The sequence below is a fragment of the Coregonus lavaretus genome, assembly GCF_964263955.1.
Source record: "Coregonus lavaretus genome assembly, chromosome: 11".
Taxonomy (NCBI): Eukaryota; Metazoa; Chordata; class Actinopteri; order Salmoniformes; family Salmonidae; genus Coregonus; species Coregonus lavaretus.
In genome coordinates, this window is record NC_139998.1 from 26,570,032 (window position 1) to 26,596,008 (window position 25,977).

At 45.6% G+C, this 25,977-nt stretch overlaps 2 protein-coding genes across 2 annotated transcripts in view; both read left to right on the forward strand.

Annotated features, from left to right (window-relative positions):
• Nucleotides 1-3,592: 3,592 nt before the first annotated feature.
• LOC311137221 (zona pellucida sperm-binding protein 4-like) lies at nucleotides 3,593-8,600 on the forward strand. The gene is made up of 8 exons (XM_084171594.1): nucleotides 3,593-4,361; nucleotides 4,635-4,822; nucleotides 5,047-5,144; nucleotides 6,791-6,948; nucleotides 7,033-7,225; nucleotides 7,554-7,701; nucleotides 8,200-8,275; nucleotides 8,394-8,600. The coding sequence occupies exons 1-8, from the start codon at nucleotides 3,659-3,661 to the stop codon at nucleotides 8,495-8,497; spliced, it is 1,668 nt and encodes a 555-aa protein (XP_084027720.1). The 5' UTR covers nucleotides 3,593-3,658; the 3' UTR covers nucleotides 8,498-8,600.
• Nucleotides 8,601-21,719: 13,119 nt separating this feature from the next.
• LOC311137226 (choline kinase alpha-like) overlaps nucleotides 21,720-25,977 on the forward strand; it is a 70,658-nt gene continuing 66,400 nt past the window's right edge. The window contains exon 1 of the mRNA XM_084171609.1: nucleotides 21,720-22,340. Within this exon, the coding sequence (XP_084027735.1) occupies nucleotides 21,994-22,340 (347 nt within the window). The 5' untranslated portion in view covers nucleotides 21,720-21,993. The remainder of the gene's footprint in view (nucleotides 22,341-25,977) is intronic.

Genomic DNA, 25,977 nt, shown 5'->3' on the forward strand with positions numbered 1-25,977 from the left:
AGAAAGAAAATCACAGCTGTAACCGCTGCCGAAGGTGATTCTAACATGTATTGACTCAGGGGGTTGAATACTTATCTAATCAAGATGTACATTATTAGAGTTTTATTTTTCATGTTTACATTTACAAATGTAATTTTTTCAAACACTTTGACAGGGTATTTTGTGTAGATTGTTGACAAAAAATAGACAATTAAATCCATTTTAATCCCACTTTGTAACACAACAAAATGTGGAAAAAGTCAAGTGGTGTGAATACTGTCTCAATTTATTCTGCAAGATCTGGATTTGCTAGTTAACATACATATATAGTTTAATAACTGCTGAACACTGTAAATGTCTATATGTTTACCTCATAATGTATCAATTTGACATCAATTTATGTTGGAACCAAATCATATACTGTATGAATGTGGCTGTAAATACTGCATCATCATTCTCCAGTGGAAAGATTCACTCTGTTCTACAATTTGGAATTATAGTTTAGTGTACAATGCACTACTTACCTGGGTTGATATAACAATATATTCCACTCATTATCTGAATTTCAGTAATACACTGTAATCTTTATGATTTCAAGCAGAGAGACAGGCGATACTGTATCAGTTGACAAGTCACATAGAAAAGGTGATCTTGTACAATGTTGCATGGGGCAGAAATGGCATACAACACTTTCACAGTAGCCAACTGCTTTACAATACCCCTATTTCTGGTTTTGTCCTACATATGTACTGTATAAAGCAGTGGTTCTCAAACTTTTTTGGCCCGCAACCCCATTTTGATTTTGAAATGTTTTTGCAACCCCACCATGGGAGAAAGAGTTATGTAATCAACGGCCAATGTTTACTTTTTTTATTTGGGCTATGACAGTTTACTACAAATCAGTTTGACAGTACTTTTGACAGTATTTCAATCTGAAGGAAGTATGGTTTGAAGTGACTGAAATGCATCAGAAAGGTATTGAGAAGTTCAGAAGATCATCAGGCAATAATTTTGTGTGCTCTTGATGATGTTATTTCCCCCCCAGTCTGATTTAGTGCCTGGTCTTGTCCACTCTTGAGTCCTGTGCGGCTTGTAGAGGGAAACAGAAGACACATACGTGTTCCTGAGAGTCGTATCTTTCAGCGATGGATCATAATATTTTGTAGCTTAAACGGTTTAAAAGATAGAGACACATTTGTAGGAAGAAAACAGAAACCACTCTGTTTATTACTGGTTATTATTGGGCTCCTGAGTGGCGCAGTCTAAGGCACTGCATCTCAGTGCTAGAGGCGTTACTACAGACCCTGGTTCGATTCCAGGCTGTATCACAATCCGGCCATGATTGGGAGCCCCATAGGGCGGCGCACAATTGGTCTAGCGTCGTTCGGGTTTGGCCGGGGTAGGCCGTCATTGTAAATAAGAATTTGTTCTTAACTGACTTGCCTAGTTAAATAAAAAAATTTAAAATTAAAATTACAAACCCATCTAGTGGCTACCAGAGGTTACTAACATAATGCCGGTTCTATGAACCAAGCAAGACTTTATTTCAGTTTCTCTCCCGACCTCATTTTCAAATTAGGCAACCCCACATGTGGTCGTGACCCCTAGTTTGGGAAACACTGGTATAAGGATAATGAAACTGTAAGACTGACATATTTCTCAACATGCTCACAACATGCCATTGAATACAAGTTATTTAAAAAAGTGTGCATGTCAAGTTATAGTTAAATAATTACAGTGAGGGAAAAAAGTATTTGATCCCCTGCTGATTTTGTACGTTTGCCCACTGACAAAGAAATGATCAGTCTATAATTTTAATGGTAGGTTTATTTGAACAGTGAGAGACAGAATAACAACAACAAAATCCAGAAAAACATATGTCAAAAATATTATAAATTGATTTGCATTTTAATGAGGGAAATAAGTATTTGACCCCTCTGCAAAACATGACTTAGTACTTGGTGGCAAAACCCTTGTTGGCAATCACAGAGGTCAGACGTTTCTTGTAGTTGGCCACCAGGTTAGCACACATCTGAGGAGGGATTTTGTCCCACTCCTCTTTGCAGATCTTCTCCAAGTTATGAAGGTTTCGAGGCTGACGTTTGGCAACTCGAACCTTCAGCTCCCTCCAGTTTGAAGTGAATGTGTATCTTGAATGTGTATCTTGTCATTTATTCTATTGGATTAAATGGTAGTTAAAATGACTAAATGGTGAGCCTATCATTATCTAATGTATCGGTGACTAATCAAAATGTGCTCATGGTATTTCAAGGAAAACGTGTGTGAAACCCCAATGAATGCACAATCAAAGCTTCTGAACAATAGAATGGGGGCATTACAAAAAACTGTATATACAACCCAGGTATTTCAGAAATGCATTGTACATTACACTATACACTAAGTGTGCAAAACATTAAGAACACCTTGCTACTATTGAGTTGCACCCCCTTTTGCCCTCAGAACAGCCTCAATTCGTCGGGGCATGATTTCTAGAAGGCAACGAAAGCGTTCCACAGGGATGCTGGCCCATATTGACTCCAATGCTTCCCACAGTTGTGTCAAGTTGGCTGGATGTCCTTTGGGTGGTGGACCATTCTTGATACATATGTGAAACTGTTGAGCGTGAAAAACCCAGCAGCGTTGCAGTTCTTGACACAAACCGGTGCGCCAGGCACCTACTACCATACCCCTTTCAAAGGCATCCTGATGGAGGATGATTATATAGTATTTACAGCCACATATGATTACGTTACCTTCCAACATAAATTGATGTAAAAAAAAAAAAATTGGTTACTGGCCCAACGCTCTTAACCGCTAGGCTACCTGCCGCCCTGTCAATTGTCAATTGATACATTAATGATGTAAGAATTTAGAACTTCACAGAGTTTAGCAGTTATCAAACAATATGTGAACTAGGCACTAAATCATTTTGGTTCAGTATTTATCCGTTTTTAGCAATTTGATTAAGTGATAGTTAAATGTATTAACAAAATAACAAGAAAATAACATGAAAAGTAATGTGAATATTGCATTTTGAAAAGCAGATATGTACATTGAATATGTTTCCAAATTTGCTCCAGCTGTGCCGTACTTCAATGGCTGATCCTCTAAAAAAAAACATTTCACTGCACCTAGTCGGTGTATGTGACAATAAAATATATAAATATAAATATATATATATATTTTTTTTGATAGTCAGAAACAATCAAAAAAGATTAGCACATGATAAATATATAATTACACAATGTTGTATATATTACCTTTTTTTCCCCCAATCCCTTTGGTGCAATTTTCACAGGTATGTAGTACATTTTCACAACTCTAAGCACAAAAATCTAAACAGATCATCAAAATGTCTCGATACTGACAGAACTGGCAAAGCCTCCAATGACATGACATGTGTCGGTCACAAAGACCTTTCTCAAGGCCATGACCAAAATGTTGGACATTAGCAAATGTTACACAATTGTTTTGAATAGTGTGCTACTAAAGGAACATTAGCCAGGGCATTTGATTGGCTAAAACCTTGACTCAGAAAAGGAACGGTCAGATAAGGAGGGGGCGGATTTCCAATAAGTAAACAACGCTCCATCTATTATAAAGGTGGCCACGACTCCTTCATCCTCGTCGCAGCATCCAGTGAACAGTGCGGATCAGTTCTTGTGGTGAAGCCATTGCGATGAAGTGGAGTGCAGTTTGTCTAGTGGCAGTGGCCACGCTTGGCTGTCTGTGTGATGCTCAGAATTACAACGAAAAACCAGGGTGGCCACCCATCCAGAAACCACCGTCGTGGCCTCCCCAACCCCCTCAGAGGCCTGCCCAACCCCCTCAGTGGCCTGCCCAACCCCCTCAGAAGCCTGCCCAATCCCCTCAGTGGCCTGCCCAACCCCCTCAGAAGCCTGCCCAACCCCTTCAGAGGCCTGCACAGCCCCTTCAGAGGCCTGCACAGCCCTCTCAGTGGCCTGCCCAACCCCCTCAGAGGCCTGCCCAACCCCCTCAGAGGCCTGCTCAACCCCAGCAGTGGCCTGCCCAACCCGCTCAGAGGCCTGCCCAACCCCCTCAGAGGCCTGCTCAACCCCAGCAGTGGCCTGCCCAACCCGCTCAGAGGCCTGCCCAACCCCCTCAGAGGCCTGCTCAACCCCAGCAGTGGCCTGCCCAACCCCCTCAGAGGCCTGCTCAACCCCAGCAGTGGCCTGCCCAACCCCCTAGGCAGCCTCAGAAGCCTAACTTACCTTCTGACCCGATAGGCCCAGGCTCAAAGCAGAGCTGTGATGTTGAGGGCCCCCACAAGGTGCAGTGTGGACTTCCTGACATCACTGCTGCCCAATGTGAGGCCATCAACTGCTGTTTTGATGGGCGGATGTGCTTCTATGGAAAAGCAGGTAGGTGTTGGACCATGCTCATTTTACTCTAGAACTCTATGTTGTAACAGTGCGGTTTTACTTTATGTATTGCCCCCTCAGAGAAACGTGTTTATCGTACTTCACCAGAAAACAAATAATTGGATTCTGAACTCTTCACTCTGATTCCACTTCCACTTACCAATTATAGATGGCAATTCTTATCCAAAGTAGTTTAAATTCAACATGTTCCAACATGCTCCAGTTTACTCAAGAACACTAACTTCATGTTTTTGTTATGCTCTTTGTCACCAGTGACTGTTCAGTGTACCAAGGATGGCCAGTTTGTTGTGGTGGTGGCCAGGGATGCCACTCTGCCCAAACTGGATCTGGAGTCCATCAGCCTGCTGGGGGGAAACGGAGCCCACTGCACCTCTATCGGCACCACTTCTGTCTTCGCCATCTACCAGTTTAAAGTCACTGAATGTGGAACTGTCATGACGGTACGCATCACTTGTGCTTGGCTTCAGTCTTAGTACAGGGAAGTAGTTCCTCACTCCTTCAAATAATTTGATCACATCATCCATATTGGTTGCAACAATTATCATATAATTGATTGTTTATTCAGGTTTAAAGATGCTGCCACATTGTGACAAAAGCTCTTTGTCAAAGCTATAATGATTTTGCCTAAAAAATGAGCTGTATAACATAGTTGTGTTTATTGCAGGAGGAAACTGATACTATTGTCTATGAGAATAGGATGTCCTCTTCATATCAAGTGGGGGTTGGCCCCTTTGGCTCCATCACCAGGGACAGCCACTATGAGTAGGTGATATTCAATAATAATGATTATAACAACATAATAACAACATCCTAAGGAACCATTTGTTTAAAATGTTGTGTACTGTATATGGGGCCAGGGGCCTCATTTATCAACCGTGCATACATTTCTTATAAAATTCTGGCGTAGGTGGAGATTCTAGGATTTGCTTGAGCAACAAATTATTGGGATTTATCAAACTGTCGCACGCAAGATATACGCATGTTGTCATTGATAAATCAGAGCCATACTATATTTGTGTGCTCGTGAACGAGCGCTACAACCCCCCCATGAAAATAATCCCTCAATTCGCATTTAATGGTAACAAAAACACCCTCATTTGGTGTATGATTTGGAGATGTTGGAATTGGGCCAAGACAGTTTCTAAAAGAAAAAGCAAGGGCAAATTCGATCACATTTATGTAGAGGTGTGGGCAGAATGCTTTAATCTTTTTCAGTTAACTTTTCAACAAAAAATGCATCCTGCCTATAGCGATTGCCAGACACTGGCATCACATTCTGCAAGTTTGATTGTCTATTGAAACAATTTAAAAGTAAATGCTACAGCACACTTCTTTGGAAATAATAAATATTTGGCTTATCAATAGATTGTGTTTCTATCTCCTGCCTTGGTGTAGGCTCTGAATTTAAAGAGGCTATGATGTTGCACTCCTAGCAATACTGTAGCCTTCCCAATTTAAGTATTCTACCGGTCTATTTAATTCCAAGCATGTTTTGCTATTAAATGAGCGATGGATAAATGGTAGGCTAATAGTTGTTGTGTAGCGGGAATAAACCAGTCGTGAAAAAAGGAGAGACATGTCCTGCAATATGATTATGATTTACATTTACATTTTTACATTTTAGTCATTTAGCAGACGCTCTTATCCAGAGCGACTTACAGTTAGTGAATGCATTTTTTATTTTATTTTTCATACCCCCCGTGGGAATCAAACCCACAACCCTGGCGTTGCAAACGCCATGCTCTACCAACTGAGCTACATCCCTGCCGGCCATTCCCTCCCCTACCCTGGACGACGCTGGGCCAATTGTGCGCCGCCCCATGGGTCTCCCGGTCGAACCAGGATCTCTAGTGGCACAGCTAGCACTGCAATGCAGTGCCTTAGACCACTGCGCCACTCGGGAGTAGGCCTATATAATACAAGTAAAAGAAACACATTAGGCTACATGCTGCCATGCGATCTCCTTACCAATGGAAAACGTATCTGTTTTATGATTAGGCCTATGTTATAATGTTTTCATTAGCCTACCATTATTATAATTCCTGTACACCTCCATTTCCTTCAAAATAACAATATTTGCTTGCAATACAATTGATCAACCACTATAAGTTGTGCGTACGCACGGTCAGAGATTTGCGTGGAGATACGCACACTTTCCTGTTAAGTTCAACAGCGATAAATACCATCCTTTGTGGGAAAACTGGTGCACACAAGGTTTAGAGTCTTTTTTGTGCACACATACCTTTGATAAATGAGGCCCCTAGGTGGGAATTTTGCCAAGACACTGGAGTTAACACAATTTTTCTTGTTAAATGAGCAATTGGATCTTTAGTCATCACCTTATATGGCCTGCTTTAAAGTCTCTCAGACACCTTCAAGATGTCTGACCACACTCCCTTTCTTCCCAGTCTAATATTCCAGTGCAGATATAAGGGCAGCACCATTGAGGCTCTGGTTATTGAGGTGAAGCAGGTGCCTCCCCCAATTCCTCCGATAGCTCCTGGACCCCTCACAGTTGAGCTCAGACTGGCCAACGGAGTATGCCTCTCCAAGGGATGTAATGAAGGTATGTGGCACTATATTCATTGATTGGTTGGTTGGTTGGATTAATAAATGGGTGAATTAATTAATCTTTCCTTTTTTGAAACAGAGGAGGTGGCCTACAACTCTTACTACACAGAGGCAGACTACCCTGTCACCAAGGTCCTCAGGGATCCCGTGTACACCGAGGTTCGCATCCTGGCGAGGACAGATCCCAACATTGTGCTGACCCTGGGTCGCTGCTGGGCCACCACAACCCCCAACCCTCTCAGCCTGCCCCAGTGGGATCTTCTCATTGATGGGTAAATATCTGAATAAGTAGTAGTAAAGTAGAAGTTGTAAACATTTTCGTAACAGTACATTCAATTTCTGTTCTGCCGTTCCTTGTGAAGATGAGGAAAATGATCAGCAGCACTAGGAGAACCTCACTTCAAAAATACCTCTTCATTGTCAAAACCAACGTGTTTCATCTCACAGCAATGTATTTGCAATTGCTGGTGTAAATTGAGAGTCGTAACATGGCATGCGGCATGCCCACCCTGACGCAGACAGAAAGACACTTGACCATGACTTTGTCTGTCTGTCTACGTCTCACTCTCTCTGTGTCTCTCTCTCCGTTCATATCATTAGATGTCCCTACCAGGATGACCGTTACCTGACCATTCCCATCTCTGTGGGAGCCTCTTCGAGTGTGTCCTTCCCAACCCACTACAGGCGCTTCGTTCTTAAGATGTTCACCTTTGTGGATCCAACATCCATGTCCCCCCTGAGGGAGACGGTATGACCATAGAGATACATATATGTTACATATTTACAGATATTGTTCTATTTAATTCTGTGGGTATGACTGTGTTCTAATTCTACTGGAACAATAGAGTTCAAATTGATCATAATTCTAATAAGAGGGTTGAAACAACTACATTGATGTTGTTGATTGCCATGCTAACATTGTTTATTAAATTCATGCACGAAATAGAAGTACTGTACTTTATGGTTATATTAGATTTTTTGGTAAGACTTTTCACTGTCCTATTACAATTGGTATTTGTGAAATTATTGCTACTTTCTGGTAATGAATTATTTAATAATATTGTATTGGCTTGCTTGGTCACAATTGGTACTTTCTGGTAGGCCAATTTGTTACAATTACATAGGTAATATAAAACCATATAGTTTACATAAATATGAAACTACTCTAATTTATTCTTGGGTAATAATTATCTAGCTAGATAATTATTACCTTCTTTAAAAAAAAAATCTGTACTGTCTCTTGCAGGTGTTCATCCATTGTAATACAGCTGTGTGCCAGCCATCCATTGGAGACAACTGTGAACCAAGATGCTTCAGAAAGAGTGAGTTACTTTTCTCTACATTCCATTCAAGCAAATAGTTTCCTTCCCCTCTACCCTTCCCTACAGTTTGAGTCTCATCCCTCTCTCTGCAACTGACCACATAAAATGTCATTTCCAGAGAGAGACACTGCTGCTGCAGTTCAGAAGAGCACCAGAGTCAAGTCTGTTTTGGTTTCCAGTGGCGAACTGATCCTGACTGACCCAAGGGAGCTCACAAGCTAGAAAATCGTTTGAATGAACTCCAGCACTTTGTCACCTTGGTGCTTTCGGTTGTCATGATGACTTCACAGTCAGGGATGTGCAAATAAATCTGACTGTTTTCAAACTTGTTGTCGTAACGTTTTTGGATATCGTTCCATTAATTCCATTTGGCCTTCCTCCACTTTAAGCCTTCCTCCATTATAAAGTGATACCAGCCTCCACTGGTGTGTGTGTGTGTGTGTGTGTGTGTGTGTGTGTGTGTGTGTGTATGTGTATGTGTACAGTGAGGGAAAAAAGTATTTGATCCCCTGCTGATTTTGTACGTTTGCCCACTGACAAAGACATGATCAGTCAATAATTTTAATGGTAGGTTTATTTGAACAGTGAGAGACAGAATAACAACAAAAAAATACAGAGAAACTCATGTCAAAAATGTTATAAATTGATTTGCATTTTAAACGAGGGAAATAAGTATTTGACCCCTCTGCAAAATATGACTTAGTACATGGTGGCAAAACCCTTGTTGGCAATCACAGAGGTCAGACGTTTCTTGTAGTTGGCCACCAGGTATGCACACATCTCAGGAGGGATTTTGTTCCACTCCTCTTTGCAGATCTTCTCCAAGTCATTAAGGTTTCGAGGCTGACGTTTGGCAACTCGAACCTTCAGCTCCCTCCACAGATTTTCTATGGTATTAAGGTCTGGAGACTGGCTAGGCCACTCCAGGACCTTAATGTGCTTCTTCTTGAGCCACTCCTTTGTTGCCTTGACCAAATGTTTTTGGTCATTGTCATGCTGGAATACCCATTCACGACCCATTTTCAATGCCCTGGCTGAGGGAAGGAGGTTCTCACCCAAGATTTGACGGTACATGGCCCCGTCCATCGTCCCTTTGTTGCGGTGAAGTTGTCCTGTCCCATTAGCAGAAAAACACCCCCAAAGCATAATGTTTCCACCTCCATGTTTGACGGTGGGGATGGTGTTCTAGGGGTCATAGGCAGCATTCCTCCTCCTCCAAACACGGCGAGTTGAGTTGATGCCAAAGAGCTCGATTTTGGTCTCATCTGACCACAACACTTTCACCCAGTTCTCCTCTGAATCATTCAGATGTTCATTGGCAAACTTCAGACGGCCCTGTATATGTGCTTTCTTGAGCAGGGGGACCTTACGGGCGCTGCAGGATTTCAGTCCTTCACGGCATAGTGTGTTACCAATTGGGAGCTGCAACCTTGCCAAAGCCCCGAATAAACCTCCGATAGTAGTTGGCAAAGCCAAGGAAGCGCTGCACCTCCTTCACCGTGGTTGGTGTCAGCCAATTACGCACGGCTGAAATGCAATCTCCCTCCATCTCCACACCTGTGGTAGTAATGCGGTATCCAAGGAAGGGGATTGACTGCTGGAAAAACTCACACTTCTCTGCCTTGGCATGAAGATCATTTTCCAGCAGTCGGACCAGTACCTTGCGAACCAGGAACACATGCTCGGCGCGCGTAGAGGAATACACCAGGATGTCATCGATGTAGACCACCACACCACGACCAAGCATGTCCCGAAACACCTCGTTCACAAAGGACTGGAAAACGGATGGAGCATTCATCAAACCGTAGGGCATCACCAGGTATTCATAATGCCCCCGAGGTTGTGCTGAATGCTGTTTTCCATTCATCCCCTTCCCGAATAGACACCAGGTTGTACGCACTCCTGAGGTCTAATTTGGTGAAAAAACAGGCCCCATGCATTGACTCAATCACTGAAGGAATGAGGGGAAGAGGATAACTAAATCTTACTGTCACCTTATTCAGTGGTCGATAATCAATGCACGGGCATAAACCGCCCTCTTTCTTCTTCACAAAGAAGAAACTTGAGGAAGCAGGTGAAGTGGAGGGACGTATATACCCCTGGCGCAGGGACTCAGTGACGTATGTTTCCATAGCCTCTGCGACAGGGGATACACATGACTCCTGGGAGGTACAGCGTCTACCCAAAGGTTTATCGCGCAATCCCCCTCCCGATGAGGTGGTAATTTAGTCGCTTGCGTCTTGGAAAACACAAGCACCAGATCATGATATTCGGGGGGAATGTGCATGGTGGGAGTACCGTCTGGACTTTCCACCATAGTCGCACCAACGGAAACACCTAGACACCTACCCGGACACTCACGCGACCATCCCGTAAGAACCCTCTGCGGCCATGACAAATTGGGGTTGTGAAGGGCTAACCACGGAATACCTAAGACTACGGGGTAATCAGGAGACTCAACAATCAAAAAGGTGATCTGCTCAACATGCGTCTCCTGTGTAATCATGGTGACTGGTACAGTAACCTCCTTAACCAACCCGGACCCTAATGGTTGACTATCAAGTGCTCTGATGGGGAGTGGAATGGATAGAGGAACCAATTAAATGCCTTGACGGTGTGCAAATGCCCTGTCCATAAAGTTCCCAGCTGCGCCTGAATCGACTAGCGCCTTACACTGGGAAACTACCAGGTGATCGGGAAAGGAGATAGATAGGGTACAGTACGCCGCAAAGGGCTCTGAACAAGTTTGGGTGTTCGTTACCTGGGGTGATGAGTGAGTACCCTGCCTACCACCTCCAGACCCAAAATAATGTTGACTGCGACGTGAGGTGGATTGTCCCTTCGTGCCACCAGAGTGGCACTGTCGCTGTCCTCCTGCGCTCTCTCGATCGGCGGCTCCCCCCAGTTCCATCTGCTCAGAGTCGTCCAGAGTGGGAACGGGCAGACCCCTACCAGGACGTCCTCTGGCTGCTAGCAGATTGTCCAGCCGGATGGCCATGTCCACCAGTTGGGAGAACGTTAGCATGTCATCACGGCAGGCTAGCTCCCGTCGGACGTCCTCCCTTAGGTGGCACCGGAAATGGTTGATCAGTGCCCGCTCGTTCCACCCGGACCCCGCTTCCAGCGTCCGGAACTCCAGCGCGTAGTCCTGTGCGGTCCTTGTCCCCTGCCTCAGATGGACCAGTCGTTCGCCCGCCTCTCGCCCCTCAGGCGGGTGATAAAAAACAGCCCGAAAGAGGCGAGCAAACTCCCCGTGGCCCACTACAGGCCTCTCCCACAAAGGCAGGAAACGAGGATGGATACCTTCTCCCGCTCCAGTAGCGCCGGCCTGATGCTGGAGAAATAGAGCTCGAGGAGGAGCATAAATCCCTTACATCGCGCTGCCGTCCCATCAAACGCCAGTGGCCGGGATATCTGGATCCCTCCAGGGGCTGGGGTGTAGGTGGCTGGATTCGGTTGGCCAGCTGGTCTCGATAGATTGGGTCCTCTCCTCTCCAGGCGTTCTACTACCTGAAGAACCCGATCCATCGCTTCCCCCAAGCTGGCCAGCATTGAGGAATGCTCCTGGACCCTTGCCACAACTCCAGGCATGCAGTCTTCCCCTGCTGACTCAATTCAGCGGGTGAGTGATTCTGTGACGAGGTGTGAATAAAGGAGTAAGGCACAGGAGGTAAAACACCGAAGTCCAGAGTTTATTCCGTTTACATAAATCAAACCTTCCCAGCGTGAAAACGAACTATAACAAGGGAAAACATTCCACCTTGTCAAGTACAAATAGAAGAGTAGAGCTACTCGCTCTCACAATAAACAATCACTCACAAAGACAAGGGGAACAGAGGGAACACTTATACACATACTAATTAGGGGAATGAGCACCAGGTGTGTGTGATTGACAAGACAAGACATGACAAGTGGAGTGATGAGAATGGGATTGGCAGTAGCTAGTAAGGTGGGTCTAATCCTGAATGCTGATTGGTTAAAACCGCATTCCAGCCAGTGTCTATTCCACAAGTTACCACCCGCTAAATCTATGACGTTAAAATGCCTGACTGCGCAATCCACTGTCTCATCAGGCCAGCCAGGCAATTTATAAACTCCAGTATAAAAAAGCATCTAGACATTATCCCACATTGCTTTTAGACTAACATTTAGTTTAACATTGGGGATTTGTATAAACCTTGCTGTCAGTCTCTCTGACATTTGCAACATTGTTTCAATGTTCAGATTCAATCTCCAGCTGTCCCAAAGCAATGAACGTGTCGAGAGTCGGGACGAGACAGACATGCAGGCAGCGTTTCTCAGCCAGTCGAAATCATGAAACTGGCATAAGTTTTATGGATAGACACTACCAGTCAAAAGTTTGGACATTCCTACTCATTCAATTTTTTTTTTTTTTTTTACATTGTAGAATAGTAGTGAAGACTTCAAAACTATGAAATAACACATATGGAATCATGTAGTAACCAAAAAAGTGTATATAGAAGATAACCCTATTTGGTAAAAGACCAAGTCCATATTATGGCAATGACAGCTCAAATAAACAAAGAGAAACGACAGTCCATCATTACTTTAATTAATGAAGGTCAGTCAATACGGAAAATTTCAAGAACTTTGAAAGTATCTTCAAGTGCAGTCGCAAAAACCATCAAGTGCTGTGATGAAACTGGCTCTCATGAGGACCACCACAGGAGGCCTGATTCACGCAGAGGATACGTTCATTAGAGTTACCAGCCTCAGAAATTGCAGCCCAAAGTCACAGACACATCTCAACATCAACTGTTCAGAGGGACTGTGTGAATCAGGCCTTCATGGTTGAATTGCTACGAAGAAACCACTACTAAAGGACACCAATAAGAAGAAGAGACCTGCTTGGGCCAAGAAACATGACCGGTGAAAATGTCTCCTTTGGTCTGGAGTCCAAATTTGAGATTTTTGGTTCCAACCGCCCTGTCTTTGTGAGACGCGGTGTGGGTGAATGGATGATCTCCGCATGTGTAGTTCCCACCGTAAAGCATGGAGGAGGAGGTGTTATGGTGTGGGGGTGCTTTGCTGGTGACACTGTCTGTGATTTATTTAGAATTCAAGGCACACTTAACCAGCATTGCTACCACAGCATTCTGCAGCGATACGCCATCCCATCTGGTTTGGGCTTAGTGGGACTATCATTTGTTTTTCAACAGGACAATGACCCAACACACCTCTAGGCAGTGTAAGGGCTATTTTACCAAGAAAGATAGTGATGGAGTGCTGCATCAGATGACCTAAACTCCACAATCACCCGACCTCAACCCAATTGAGATGGTTTGGGATGAGTCGGACAGCAGAGTGAAGGAAAAGCAGCCAACGAGTGCTCAGCATATGTGAGAACTCCTTCAAGACTGTTGGGAAAAGCATTCCAGGTGAAGCTGATTGAGATAATGCCAAGAGTGTGCAAAGCTGTCATCAAGGCAAAGGGTGGCTATTTGAAAAATCTCAAATCTCAAATATATTTTGATTTGTTGTCACACCCTGGCTCTAGGGACTCTTTTATGTTGAGCCAGGGTGTGTAGAGTCTATGTGTTTATGTTCTGTGTGGGAGTTCTAGTTGTGGTATTTCTATGTTGGCCAGAGTGGCTCCCAATCAGAGGCAACGAGTGTCAGCTGTTGCTGGTTGTCTCTGATTGGGAGCCATATTTAAACAGTCTGTTTCCCTTAGTGTTTGTGGGATCATGTTTCCGTTTGGTTTGTTTCCGTGTTGGTTGTGTTAACCGTAGGACTGCACGTTTCGTTTGTTGTTTATATTATCACTAAAGATAATAAAGATTTAGTATGTTTGCAACTAACGCTGCGCATTGGTCTACTCTCTACGACGATCGTGACAGAAGATCCCACCAAAACTGGACCAAGCAGCATGAAGAGGAGAGAGGAAGGACTTGGGATCAGTGGAGTAGGAGTCTCGACTGGGCCAAGCCAAGTGAAGAGCAGAGAGGTTGGACTATGGAGCAGTGGATTAAGAGTCTCGACTGGGCCAAGCCAAGTGAAGAGCAGAGAGGTTGGACTTTGGAGCAGTGGGGTGAGAGTCTGGCGAGAACTAGGGAGGCCTGGTCCACGGGGAGGAGAGACCCCCAGAATTTTTTTAAGGGGGGGCTCACGCCGTGGACGACGGGGCAGCAGGAGGCCGCGATGGAGCGGTCCAGCGGGTGTGCAGAGGAGGCCGCCAGGTTAAGGGGGCCACTGGTCACAGAGGAGAGGGAAAGTGTGGAGGCATGGCGAGAGGTACTGGGGTGTGTTACAAGTCCGGTCCGGCCCGTTCCTGATCCCTGCGTAGGGCCAGTGGTGTGTGTCCCCAGTACGGTCCGGCCTGTTCCTGTTCCTCGCATCGAGCCTGTGGTGCGTGTCGTCAGCCCGGCCCGGCCTGTTCCTGCTCCCCGCACCGAGCCTATGGTGCGCGTCGTCAGCCCGGCCCGGCCTGTTCCTGCTCCCCGCACCAAGCCTATGGTGCGCGTCGCCAGCCCGGCCTGTTCCTGCTCCCCGCACCAAACCTATGGTGCGCGTCGCCAGCCCGGTCCGGCCTGTTCCTGCTCCCCGCACCAAGCCTATGGTGCGCGTCGCCAGCCCGGCCTGTTCCTGCTCCCCGCACCAAACCTATGGTGCGCGTCGCCAGCCCGGTCCGGCCTGTTCCTGCTCCCCGCACCAAGCCGATGGTGCGCATCGCCAGCCCAGCCCGGCCTGTTCCTGCTCTCCGCACCGAGCCTATGGTGCGCGTCGCCAGCCCGGTCCGGCCTGTTCCTGCTCCCCGCACCAAGCCGATGGGGCGCGTCGCCAGTCCGGCCCGGCCCGTTCCTGATCCCTGCGTAGGGCCAGTGGTGTGTGTCCCCAGTACGGTCCGGCCTGTTCCTGTTCCTCGCATCGAGCCTGTGGTGCGTGTCGTCAGCCCGGCCCGGCCTGTTCCTGCTCCCCGCACCGAGCCTATGGTGCGCGTCGTCAGCCCGGCCCGGCCTGTTCCTTCTCCCCGCACCAAGCCTATGGTGCGCGTCGCCAGCCCGGCCTGTTCCTGCTCCCCGCACCAAACCTATGGTGCGCGTCGCCAGCCCGGTCCGGCCTGTTCCTGCTCCCCGCACCAAGCCTATGGTGCGCGTCGCCAGCCCGGCCTGTTCCTGCTCCCCGCACCAAACCTATGGTGCGCGTCGCCAGCCCGGTCCGGCCTGTTCCTGCTCCCCGCACCAAGCCGATGGTGCGCATCGCCAGCCCAGCCCGGCCTGTTCCTGCTCTCCGCACCGAGCCTATGGTGCGCGTCGCCAGCCCGGTCCGGCCTATTCCTGCTCCCCGCACCAAGCCGATGGGGCGCGTCGCCAGTCCGGCCCGGTCTGTTCCTGCTCCACGCACCAAGTCTATGGTGTGCGTCGCCAGTCCGGCCCGGTCTGTTCCTGCTCCCCGCACCAAGTCAGTGGTGCGCGTCGCCAGCCCGGCCCGGTCCATTCCTGCTCTCCGCACCAAGTCAGTGGTACGTTTCGTCAGCCCGGCTCGGCCTGTTCCTGCTCCCCACACCAAGCCAGTGGTGTGCGTCGTCAGTCCGGCACGGCCCGTGCCTGTTCCACCGGTGCCTGGTCCGGTACCGGTCAGCTGCTCCACGTCGGAGCTAGAGCAATCCGCTCCACCAGTGTTCAGTCCAGCTCCGGCCAGCAGGGCCAGACCGGACCAGGGGTACTGTGGGGGGTTAGAGAGGGAGTGGGGTTCATGCCCAGAGCCGGATCTGCCGCCAAGGCGGAGTGCCCACCCGGTCCCTCCCCTGTGGTGTTCTGTTGGCGCGGTCGGAGTCCGCGCCTTTGGGGGGGGGTACTGTCACGCCCTGGCTCTAGGGACTCTTTTATGTTGAGCCAGGGTGTGTAGAGTCTATGTGTTTTATGTTCTGTGTGGGAGTTCTAGTTGTGGTATTTCTATGTTGGCCAGAGTGGCTCCCAATCAGAGGCAACGAGTGTCAGCTGTTGCTGGTTGTCTCTGATTGGGAGCCATATTTAAACAGTCTGTTTCCCTTAGTGTTTGTGGGATCATGTTTCCGTTTGGTTTGTTTCCGTGTTGGTTGTGTTAACCGTAGGACTGCACGTTTCGTTTGTTGTTTATATTATCACTAAAGATAATAAAGATTTAGTATGTTTGCAACTAACGCTGCGCATTGGTCTACTCTCTACGACGATCATGACATTTGTTTAACACTTTTTTGGTTACTAAATGGTTCCATATGTTATTTAATAGTTTTGATGTCTTCACTATTATTCTGCAATGTAGAAAATACTAAAAATAAAGAACAACCCTTGAATGAGTAGGTGTGTCCAAACTTTTGACTGGTACTGTACAGTGGGGAAAAAAAGTATTTAGTCAGCCACCAATTGTGCAAGTTCTCCCACTTAAAAAGATGAGAGAGGCCTGTAATTTTCATCATAGGTACACGTCAACTATGACAGACAAATTGAGAGAAAAAAATCCAGAAAATCACATTGTAGGATTTTTTATGAATTTATTTGCAAATTATGGTGGAAAATAAGTATTTGATCAATAACAAAAGTTTCTCAATACTTTGTTATATTCCCTTTGTTGGCAATGACACAGGTCAAACGTTTTCTGTAAGTCTTCACAAGGTTTTCACACACTGTTGCTGGTATTTTGGCCCATTCCTCCATGCAGATCTAATTTACATTACATTTACATTTACGTCATTTAGCAGACGCTCTTATCCAGAGCGACTTACAGTTAGTGCATACATTATTTTTAAAAAATCATACTGGCCCCCCATGGGAATCGAACCCACAACCCTGGCGTTGCAAACACCATGCTCTACCAACTGAGCTACCTCCCTCTAGAGCAGTGATGTTTTGGGGCTGTCGCTGGGCAACACAGACTTTCAACTCCCTCCAAAGATTTTCTATGGGGTTTAGATATGGAGACTGGCTAGGCCACTCCAGGACCTTGAAATGCTTCTTACGAAGCCACTCCTTCTTTGCCTGTGCGGTGTGTTTGGGATCATTGTCATGCTGAAAGACCCAGCCACGTTTCATCTTCAATGCCCTTGCTGATGGAAGGAGGTTTTCACTCAAAATCTCACGATACATGGCCCCATTCATTCTTTCCTTTACACGGATCAGTCATCCTGGTCCCTTTGCAGAAAAACAGCACCAAAGCATGAGGTTTCCACCCCCATGCTTCACAGTAGGTATGGTGTTCTTTAGATGCAACTCAGCATTCTTTGTCCTCCAAACACGACGAGTTGAGTTTTTACCAAAAAGTTCTATTTTGGTTTCATCTGACCATATGACATTCTCCCAATCCTCTTCTGGATCATCCAAATGCACTCTAGCAAACTTCAGACGGGCCTGGACATGTACTGGCTTATGCAGGGGGACACGTCTTGCATTGCAGGATTTGAGTCCCTGGCGGCGTAGTGTGTTACTGATGGTCTTCAACTAGTAGGTATAAACCACCTGATCATTGATCTTCATTAGATTTTTCTTTAAGGTTGGGTGATTTTGAGAAATGAATTTGTTATAACAAGAAAACATTTTTAAACACCCAGCACTTGGGAAACATAGATCAGGGGTGGCCAACCCTCCTGGAGAGCAAGCAGGATTTTCTTCCAGCCCTAATTTAAAGACATAGTTTACCCAAATGGCAATATACAAAATGTTTGTGTCCTTACCTTGAAAGCAGTCTATGGACAAGAAGACTGCATTCTATGATTTGGTTTCCCACTGCCATCCACCATTAAGATTAGTATTTCTTGTTCAGAGCCTTCCAACTGTTTCCCTTAAAGTAACAAGTAACAAAGTCGTCGAATTTTGAGTGTTCATTTAATGTTCAAAGCATCCTGAATACACTTTGGTCCGGTTTCCTGATAGCGATGTAACATGTTTCCCAAAACACCACGCAGAGGGCAGAGAGAACGTTCATTAAGTGCGCCATCCAGGCATGTGTCGATACTGATAGGTTCGAAAGAAAGGAAGCACTGCTCTCGGATCAGTGTTAGGCTATCCCTTTCAAATGTTACCTTAACATTTTAATATTGCACTAAATCAAGATTTGGCACATCATTGCGCACATGTTAAACATCATGAAATATATAGAGGAAAACATTTGATAGTAGCATACAAATAGCTAAATAAAACTCAATTGAATTAACATGACATTTATTTAAATATCATTCAAATATATAGGTCTATTTAGCCTATACTGTATTTATATTTTAATACAGTAATCTTGGTTTTCATTTGAAGCGTCTTTGTATCCTTTGCTTGTTATGCAAAGAAATGGGAAACTACACTACATGACCAAAAGTATGTGGACTCCTGCTCATTCCAAAATCATGGCCATTAATATGGAGTTGGTCCCCCCTTTGCTGCTATAACAGCCTCCACTCTTCTGGGAAGGCTTTCCACTTGATGTTGAAACATTGCTGCGGGGACTTGCTTCCATTCAGCCACAAGAGCACCAGTGAGGTCGGGCACTGATGTTGGGCGATTAGGCCTGGCTCGCTGTCGGCGTTCCAATTCATCCCAAAGGTGTTGACGCTTGGCATTGTGCATGGTGATCTTAGGCTTGTGTGTGGCTGCTCGGCCATGGAAACCCATTTCATGAAGCTCCCGAAGAACAGTTCTTGTGCTGAAGTTGCTTCCAGAGGCAGTTTGGAACTCGGTAGGGAGTGTTGCACTCGGTTCCGTTCTGTGAGCTTGTTTGGTTTACCACTTTGCAGCTGATCCATTGTTGCTCCTAGACGTTTCCACTTCACAATAACAGCACTTACATTTGACCGGGGTAGCTCTAGCAGGGCAGGAACTTTGGTGTTGGAAAGGTGGCATCCTATGACGGTGCCACGTTGAAAGTCACTGAGCTCTTCAGTAAGGCCATTCTACTGCCAATGTTTGTCTGTGGAGATTGCATGGCTGTGTGCTCGATTTATATACCTGTCAACAACGGGTGTGGCTGAAATAGCCAAATCCACTAATTTGAAGGGGTGTCCACATACTTTTGTATATATAGTGTATTTGTAGTCACTGTCACTATTGTTCTGAAGTTATTAGTCATAGAAAGACAGACATACTTCTTTATTTTGTCTTTAGCAAAGATCTTCTGTGTATAAAGTGATGCGGATGGGCAAAAAGGCATCTAACGATGTACTTACAGTTGAAGTCGGAGGTACATACATACACTTAGGTTGGAGTCATTAAAACTCGTTTTTCAACCACTCCACAAATTTCTTGTTAACAAACTATAGTTTTGGCAAGTCGGTTAGGACATCTACTTTGTGCATGACACAAGTAATTTTTCCAACAATTGTTTACAGACAGATTATTTCCAGTGGGTAAGAAGTTTACATACACTAAGTTGACTGTGCCTTTAAACAGCTTGGAAAATTCCTTGGCTTTAGAATGGCATGGCTTTAGAAGATTATGATAGGCTAATTGACATAATTTGAGTCAATTGGAGGTGTACCTGTGGATGTATTTCAAGGCCTACCTTCAAACTCAGTTCCTCTTTGCTTGACATCATGGGAAAATCAAAAGAAATCAGCCAAGACCTCAGAAAAAATAATGGTAGACCTCCACAAGTCTGGTTCATCCTTGGGAGCAATTTCCAAACGCCTGAAGGTACCACGTTCATCTGTACAAACAATAGTACGCAAGTATAAACACCATGGGACCACGCAGCCGTCATACTGCTCAGGAAGGAGACGCGTTCTGTCTCCTAGAGATCAACGTAATTTGGTGTGAAAAGGGAAAATCAATCCCAGAACAACAGCAAAGGACCTTGTGAAGATGCTGGAGGAAACAGGTACGAAAGTATCTATATCCACAGTAAAACGAGTCCTATATCAACATAACCTGAAAGGCCGCTCAGCAAGGAAGAAGCCACTGCTCCAAAACCGCCATAAAAAAGCCAGACTACAGTTTGCAACTGCACATGGGGACAAAGATTGTACTTTTTGGAGAAATGTCCTCTGATCTGAAACAAAAATAGAACTGTTTGGCCATAATGACCATCGTTATGTTTGGAGGAAAAAGGGCAACGCTTGCAAGCCGAAGAACACCATCCCAACTGTGAAGCACGGGGGTGGCAGCATCGTGCTGTGGGGGTGCTTTGCTGCTGGAGAGACTGGTGCACTTCACAAAATAGATGGCATCATGAGGAAGGAAAATTATGTGGATATATTGAAGCAACATCTCAAGACATCAGTCAGGAAGTTAAAGCTTAGTCGCAAATGGGTCTTCCAAATGGACAATGACCCCAAGCATACTTCCAAAGTTGTGGCAAAATGGCTTAAGGACAACAAAGTCAAGGTATTGGAGTGGCCATCACAAAGCCCTGACCTCAATCCTATAGAATATTTGTGTGCAGAACTGAAAAAGCGTGTGCGAGCAAGGAGGCCTACAAACCTGACTCAGTTACACCAGCTCTGTCAGGAGGAATGAGCCAAAATTCACCCAACTTATTGTGGGAAGCTTGTGGAAGGCTACCTGAAACGTTTGACCCAAGTTAAACAATTTAAAGGCAATGCTACCAAATACTAATTGAGTGTATATGAATTTCTGACCAACTGGGAATGTGATGAAATAAATAAAAGCTGAAATAAATCATTCTCTCTACTATTATTCTGACATTTCACATTCTTCAAATAAAGTGGTGATCCTAACTGTACTAAAACAGGGAATTTGTACTAGGATTAAATGTCAGGAATTGTGAAAAACTGAGTTGAAATGTATTTGGCCAAGGTGTATGTAAACTTCCGACTTCAACTGTAGCTCTTCTACGAGTGGTCTGAGGCAGTCGGTAATTAACGAGCGTTTTCAAGAACAACCTTAACGATGGTTTTGGGAAATAATGCTCCTACGAGAGTTCTAATAATAAAGTAGCCTTAAGATGCTTTTGGGAAACTGAGCCCTGATGTGTTTTTTATTTATTTAATTTTACACCCTAAGCGGTCAAATCATAACGCCAGTAGCTCTAGACAAAGTTGGAATTCAGAGTTGGATGACCGTTCAAATCGATTTTTCATAGTTTGAGCTCGTTTTTTCCAAGTTCCCAGTAGTATTGAACACACTAAAGTCGGAATGCTGAGATTTCCGAGTTCCCAGTTCCAAGTTCCCAGTTGTTTTGAACTCGGCGTAAACCTTGTCAAAATAGGTAAAATTGCAGGAGATTTGCTTCAGAAAACACCGTCTGGGGTTGTATCAGGGGGAATACATTCACATACCAACTCTCACAAAAGTTGCCAACCCTGCATAATATATCATATAAATACTTTAATTTATTAATTGTATGATAACTAGTATAAAATATATCGATAATTGTGCACATTTTTACCCTAATGATTAATTTACCAAGTATACAGAAGATCTCTTATTGTGAAGGATTCCAAACACTGGATACCCGGAAGTACTTATTTATTTTTGCCTGCTTAACAGTGGTGGTTGCTAAGGATTTTAGCTAATGGGTGGCATGAATTTGACATGATGTCGTATTTGACAATGATCTACTGAGGCGACATTACTCGCATGGCTTCATACTAGGTGGACATCTAAGCTAACTAGTTTTGAACTGTAACTGCCTACACTAGTCAGCTTTATGTTATGCGGTGCCAGTAGTAGTTAGCTATCTCTGATAATTCAAGTTAATTTAGCCAGCGAACTGAATCTGACAGCGACTAGTGACTGAATTCATCCTAAAACCACAACCAGCCACGTAAAACCGCGATGCAGTCCGGTCAAAATGTGATGGAGTGCCACAGCGAAGGAGCGCTTGTCAAATCTGACAAGGCAACTTCGAGAAACATCCCCAGGCTGACGACGGAGGACACTGGTCCAGCGGTGGAGAAGAGTAATGTTGGGGACACCCTGGTCATCAATGAGAGCAACCTCAGGGCGCAAAGTCCCCGTGGAGCAAACACAGATGACGACTCTGAAGCGGAGTCATACCGGGATGGGCGGACAGAGGAGGTGGACAGAGACATGAAAGGCAGAGCGTTCGCCTGGTGCCGAGACTTCCTCTCCGGGTCATGGAACTGCATTCCCGAGGCGGATTTTCAGATCAGTGTTGTCAGGTAAGCTGTGATGAGGACGGAAGGATCTGGGTATTTTTCTCACACAGCCAAATAATAATCTTCCCCTCTCTCTCTGAAATAGCTATTAAAAATATATCCTAGTCAGACCATTATTGCTGTTCCACCTGGCTGATAGGCGTTATTAGGTAGGTCATGTTTAGCCTAGGAAGCCGATAGTGAGCGCTAGATCTGCACTATTGTCTATGATTGATGTGCATTCCAGATAATACGCTGTCGCCCGAAGAGAAGGGCGGTACTACAGGTGGTAAAGTTGGTTTGAGTTTCGATATTCGGACCTGTAAACCAAAATAGCTCGCGAACAATTTGAGCTACATACCTCAGGTTAGGCTCTCTATGAATGAACAACTGTGTACAACATTGCACAGGTGTTATTTTTCCGACCCGAGTTTCATAATCACACAGCAATGGTGTAGGCAGCCTGGCACACCATCACATCTCAATAGCTCTTCAACCACATGACTTAGCTACCTCATTTCATTTGTCCATTATTACATAGACACATGTTGTACACCCTTTGGTTTTCTCATGAAATGATTCGAACATTATTTATATATATATATATATATATATATACACCAGTGCATTGGGAAAGTATTCAGACCCCTTGACTTTTTCCACATTTTGTTACTTCAAAAATTGATTAAATAAAACAATTTCCCAGCTATCTACACACAATAACCCAAAATGACAAAGCGAAAACAGGTTGTTAGAAATGTTTGCAAAAATACCTTATTTACATAAGTATTTAGACCCTTTTGTAATGAGACTCAAAGTTGAGCTCAGGTGCATCCTGTTTCCATTGATCATCTTGAGATGTTTCTACAACTTGATTTGGAGTCCACCTGTGGTAAATTCGATTTATTGGACATGATTTGGAAAGGCACACACCTGTCTATATAAGGTCCCACAGTTGACAGTGCATGTCAGAACAAAAACCAAGCCATGAAGTTGAAGGAATTGTTCGTAGAGCTCAGAGACAGGATTGTGTCGAGGCACAGATCTGGGGAAGGGTCCAAAACATTTCTGCAGCATTGAAGGTCCCCAAGAACACAGTGGCCTCCATCATTCTTAAATGGAAGACGTTTGGAACCACCAAGACACTTCCTAGAGCTGGCCGCCCGGCCAAAGTGAGCAATTGGGGGAGAAGGGCCTTGGTCAGGGAGGTGACCAAGAACCCAATGGTCACTCTGACAGAGCTCCAGAGTTCCTCTGTGGAGATGGTTGTCCTTCTGGAAGTTTCTCCCATCTCTGCAGCACTCCACCAATCAGGCCTTTATGGGAGAGTGGCCGGATGGAAGCCACTCTTCAGTAAAAGGCACATGACAACTCGCTTAGAGTTTGCCAAAAGGCACCTAAAGGACGCTCAGACCATGAGAAACAAGATTCTCTGGTCTGATGAAACCAAAATGGAACTCTTTGGCCTGAATGCCAAGCGTCATGTCTGGGGGAAACCTGGCACCATCCCTACGGTGAAGCATGGTGGTGGCAGCATCATGCTGTGGGGATGTTTTTCAGCGGCAGGGACTGGGAGACTAGTCATGATCGAGGCAAAGACGAACTGAGCGAAGTATAGAGAGATCCTTCATAAAACCCTGCTCCAGACCACTCAGGACCTCAGACTGGGGCGAAGGTTCACCTTCCAACAGGACAACGACCCTAAGCACACAGCCAAGACAACGCAGGAGTTGCTTCCGAACAAGTCTCTGAATTTTCTTGAGTGGCCCAGCCAGAGCCCGGACTTGAACCCAATCGAACATCTCTGGAGAGACCTGAAAATAGCAGTGCAGCAACGCTATCCATCCAATCTGACAGATTTTGAGAGGATCTGCAGAGAAGAATGGGGAGAAACTCCCCAAATACAGGTGTGCCAAGCTTGTAGCGTCATACCCAAGAAGACCCGAAGCTGTAATCGCTGCCAAAGGTGCTTTAACAAAGTATTGACTAAAGGATCTGAATACCACCTCTTTAAGGAATACCTGGGATAGGATAAAGTAATCCTTCTACCCCCCCCCCCCCCCTCTTAAAATTTTTAAAGTGGTTATCCCACTGGTTATAGGGTGAATGCACCAATTTATAAGTCGCTCTGGATAAGAGCGTCTGCTAAATGACGTAAATGTAAATGTAAATGAATACTTATGTAAATAGTTTATACCAGTTATATATAAAAATTAGGCAAAATATCCAAAAACCTGTTCAGATTGATGAGGGGAAAAAACTATTTAATCAATTGTAACAAAGTAACAAATTGTGGAGAAAGTCAAGGGGTTTGAATAGTTTCCGAAGGCACTGTGTGTATGTGTGTGTGTATATATATATATACTGCTAAAAAAAAATAAAGGGAACACTTAAACAACACAATGTAACTGTCCACTTAGGAAGCAACACTGATTGACAATACATTTCACATGCTGTTGTGCAAATGGAATAGACAACAGGTGGAATTTATAGGCAATTAGCAAGACACCCCCAATAAAGGACTGGTTTTGCAGGTGGTGACCACAGACCACTTCTCAGTTCCTATGCTTCCTGGCTGATGTTTGGTCACTTTTGAATGCTGGCGGTGCTTTCACTCTAGTGGTAGCATGAGACGGAGTCTACAACCCACACAAGTGGCTCAGGTAGTGCAGCTCATCCAGGATGGCACATCAATGCGAGCTGTGGCAAGAAGGTTTGCTGTGTCTGTCAGCGTAGTGTCCAGAGCATGGAGGCGCTACCAGGAGACAGGCCAGTACATCAGGAGACGTGGAGGAGGCCGTAGGAGGGCAACAACCCAGCAGCAGGACTGCTACCTCTGCCTTTGTGCAAGGAGGAGCAGGAGGAGCACTGCCAGAGCCCTGCAAAATGACCTCCAGCAGGCCACAAATGTGCATTTGTCTGCTCAAATGGTCATAAACAGACCCCATGAGGGTGGTATGAGGGCCCGACGTCCACAGGTGGGGGTTGTGCTTACAGCCCAACACCGTGCAGGACGTTTGGCATTTGCCAGAGAACACCAAGATTGTCAAATTCGCCACTGGCGCCCTGTGCTCTTCACAGATGAAAGCAGGTTCACACTGAGCACATGTGACAGAGTCTGGAGACGCCGTGGAGAACGTTCTGCTGCCTGCAACATCCTCCAGCATGACCGGTTTGGCGGTGGGTCAGTCATGGTGTGGGGTGGCATTTCTTTGGGGGGCCGCACAGCCCTCCATGTGCTCGCCAGAGGTAGCCTGACTGCCATTAGGTACCGAGATGAGATCCTCAGACCCCTTGTGAGACCATATGCTGGTGCGGTTGGCCCTGGGTTCCTCCTAATGCAAGACAATGCTAGACCTCATGCGGCTGGAGTGTGTCAGCAGTACCTGCAAGAGGAAGGCATTGATGCTATGGACTGGCCCGCTCGTTCCCCAGACTTGAATCCAATTGAGCACATCTGGGACATCATGTCTCGCTCCATCCACCAACGCCACGTTGCACCACAGACTGTCCAGGAGTTGGCGGATGCTTTAGTCCAGGTCTGGGAGGAGATCCCTCAGGAGACCATCCGCCACCTCATCAGGAGCATGCCCAGGCGTTGTAGGGAGGTCATACAGGCACATGGAAGCCACACACACTACTGTGCCTCATTTTGACTTGT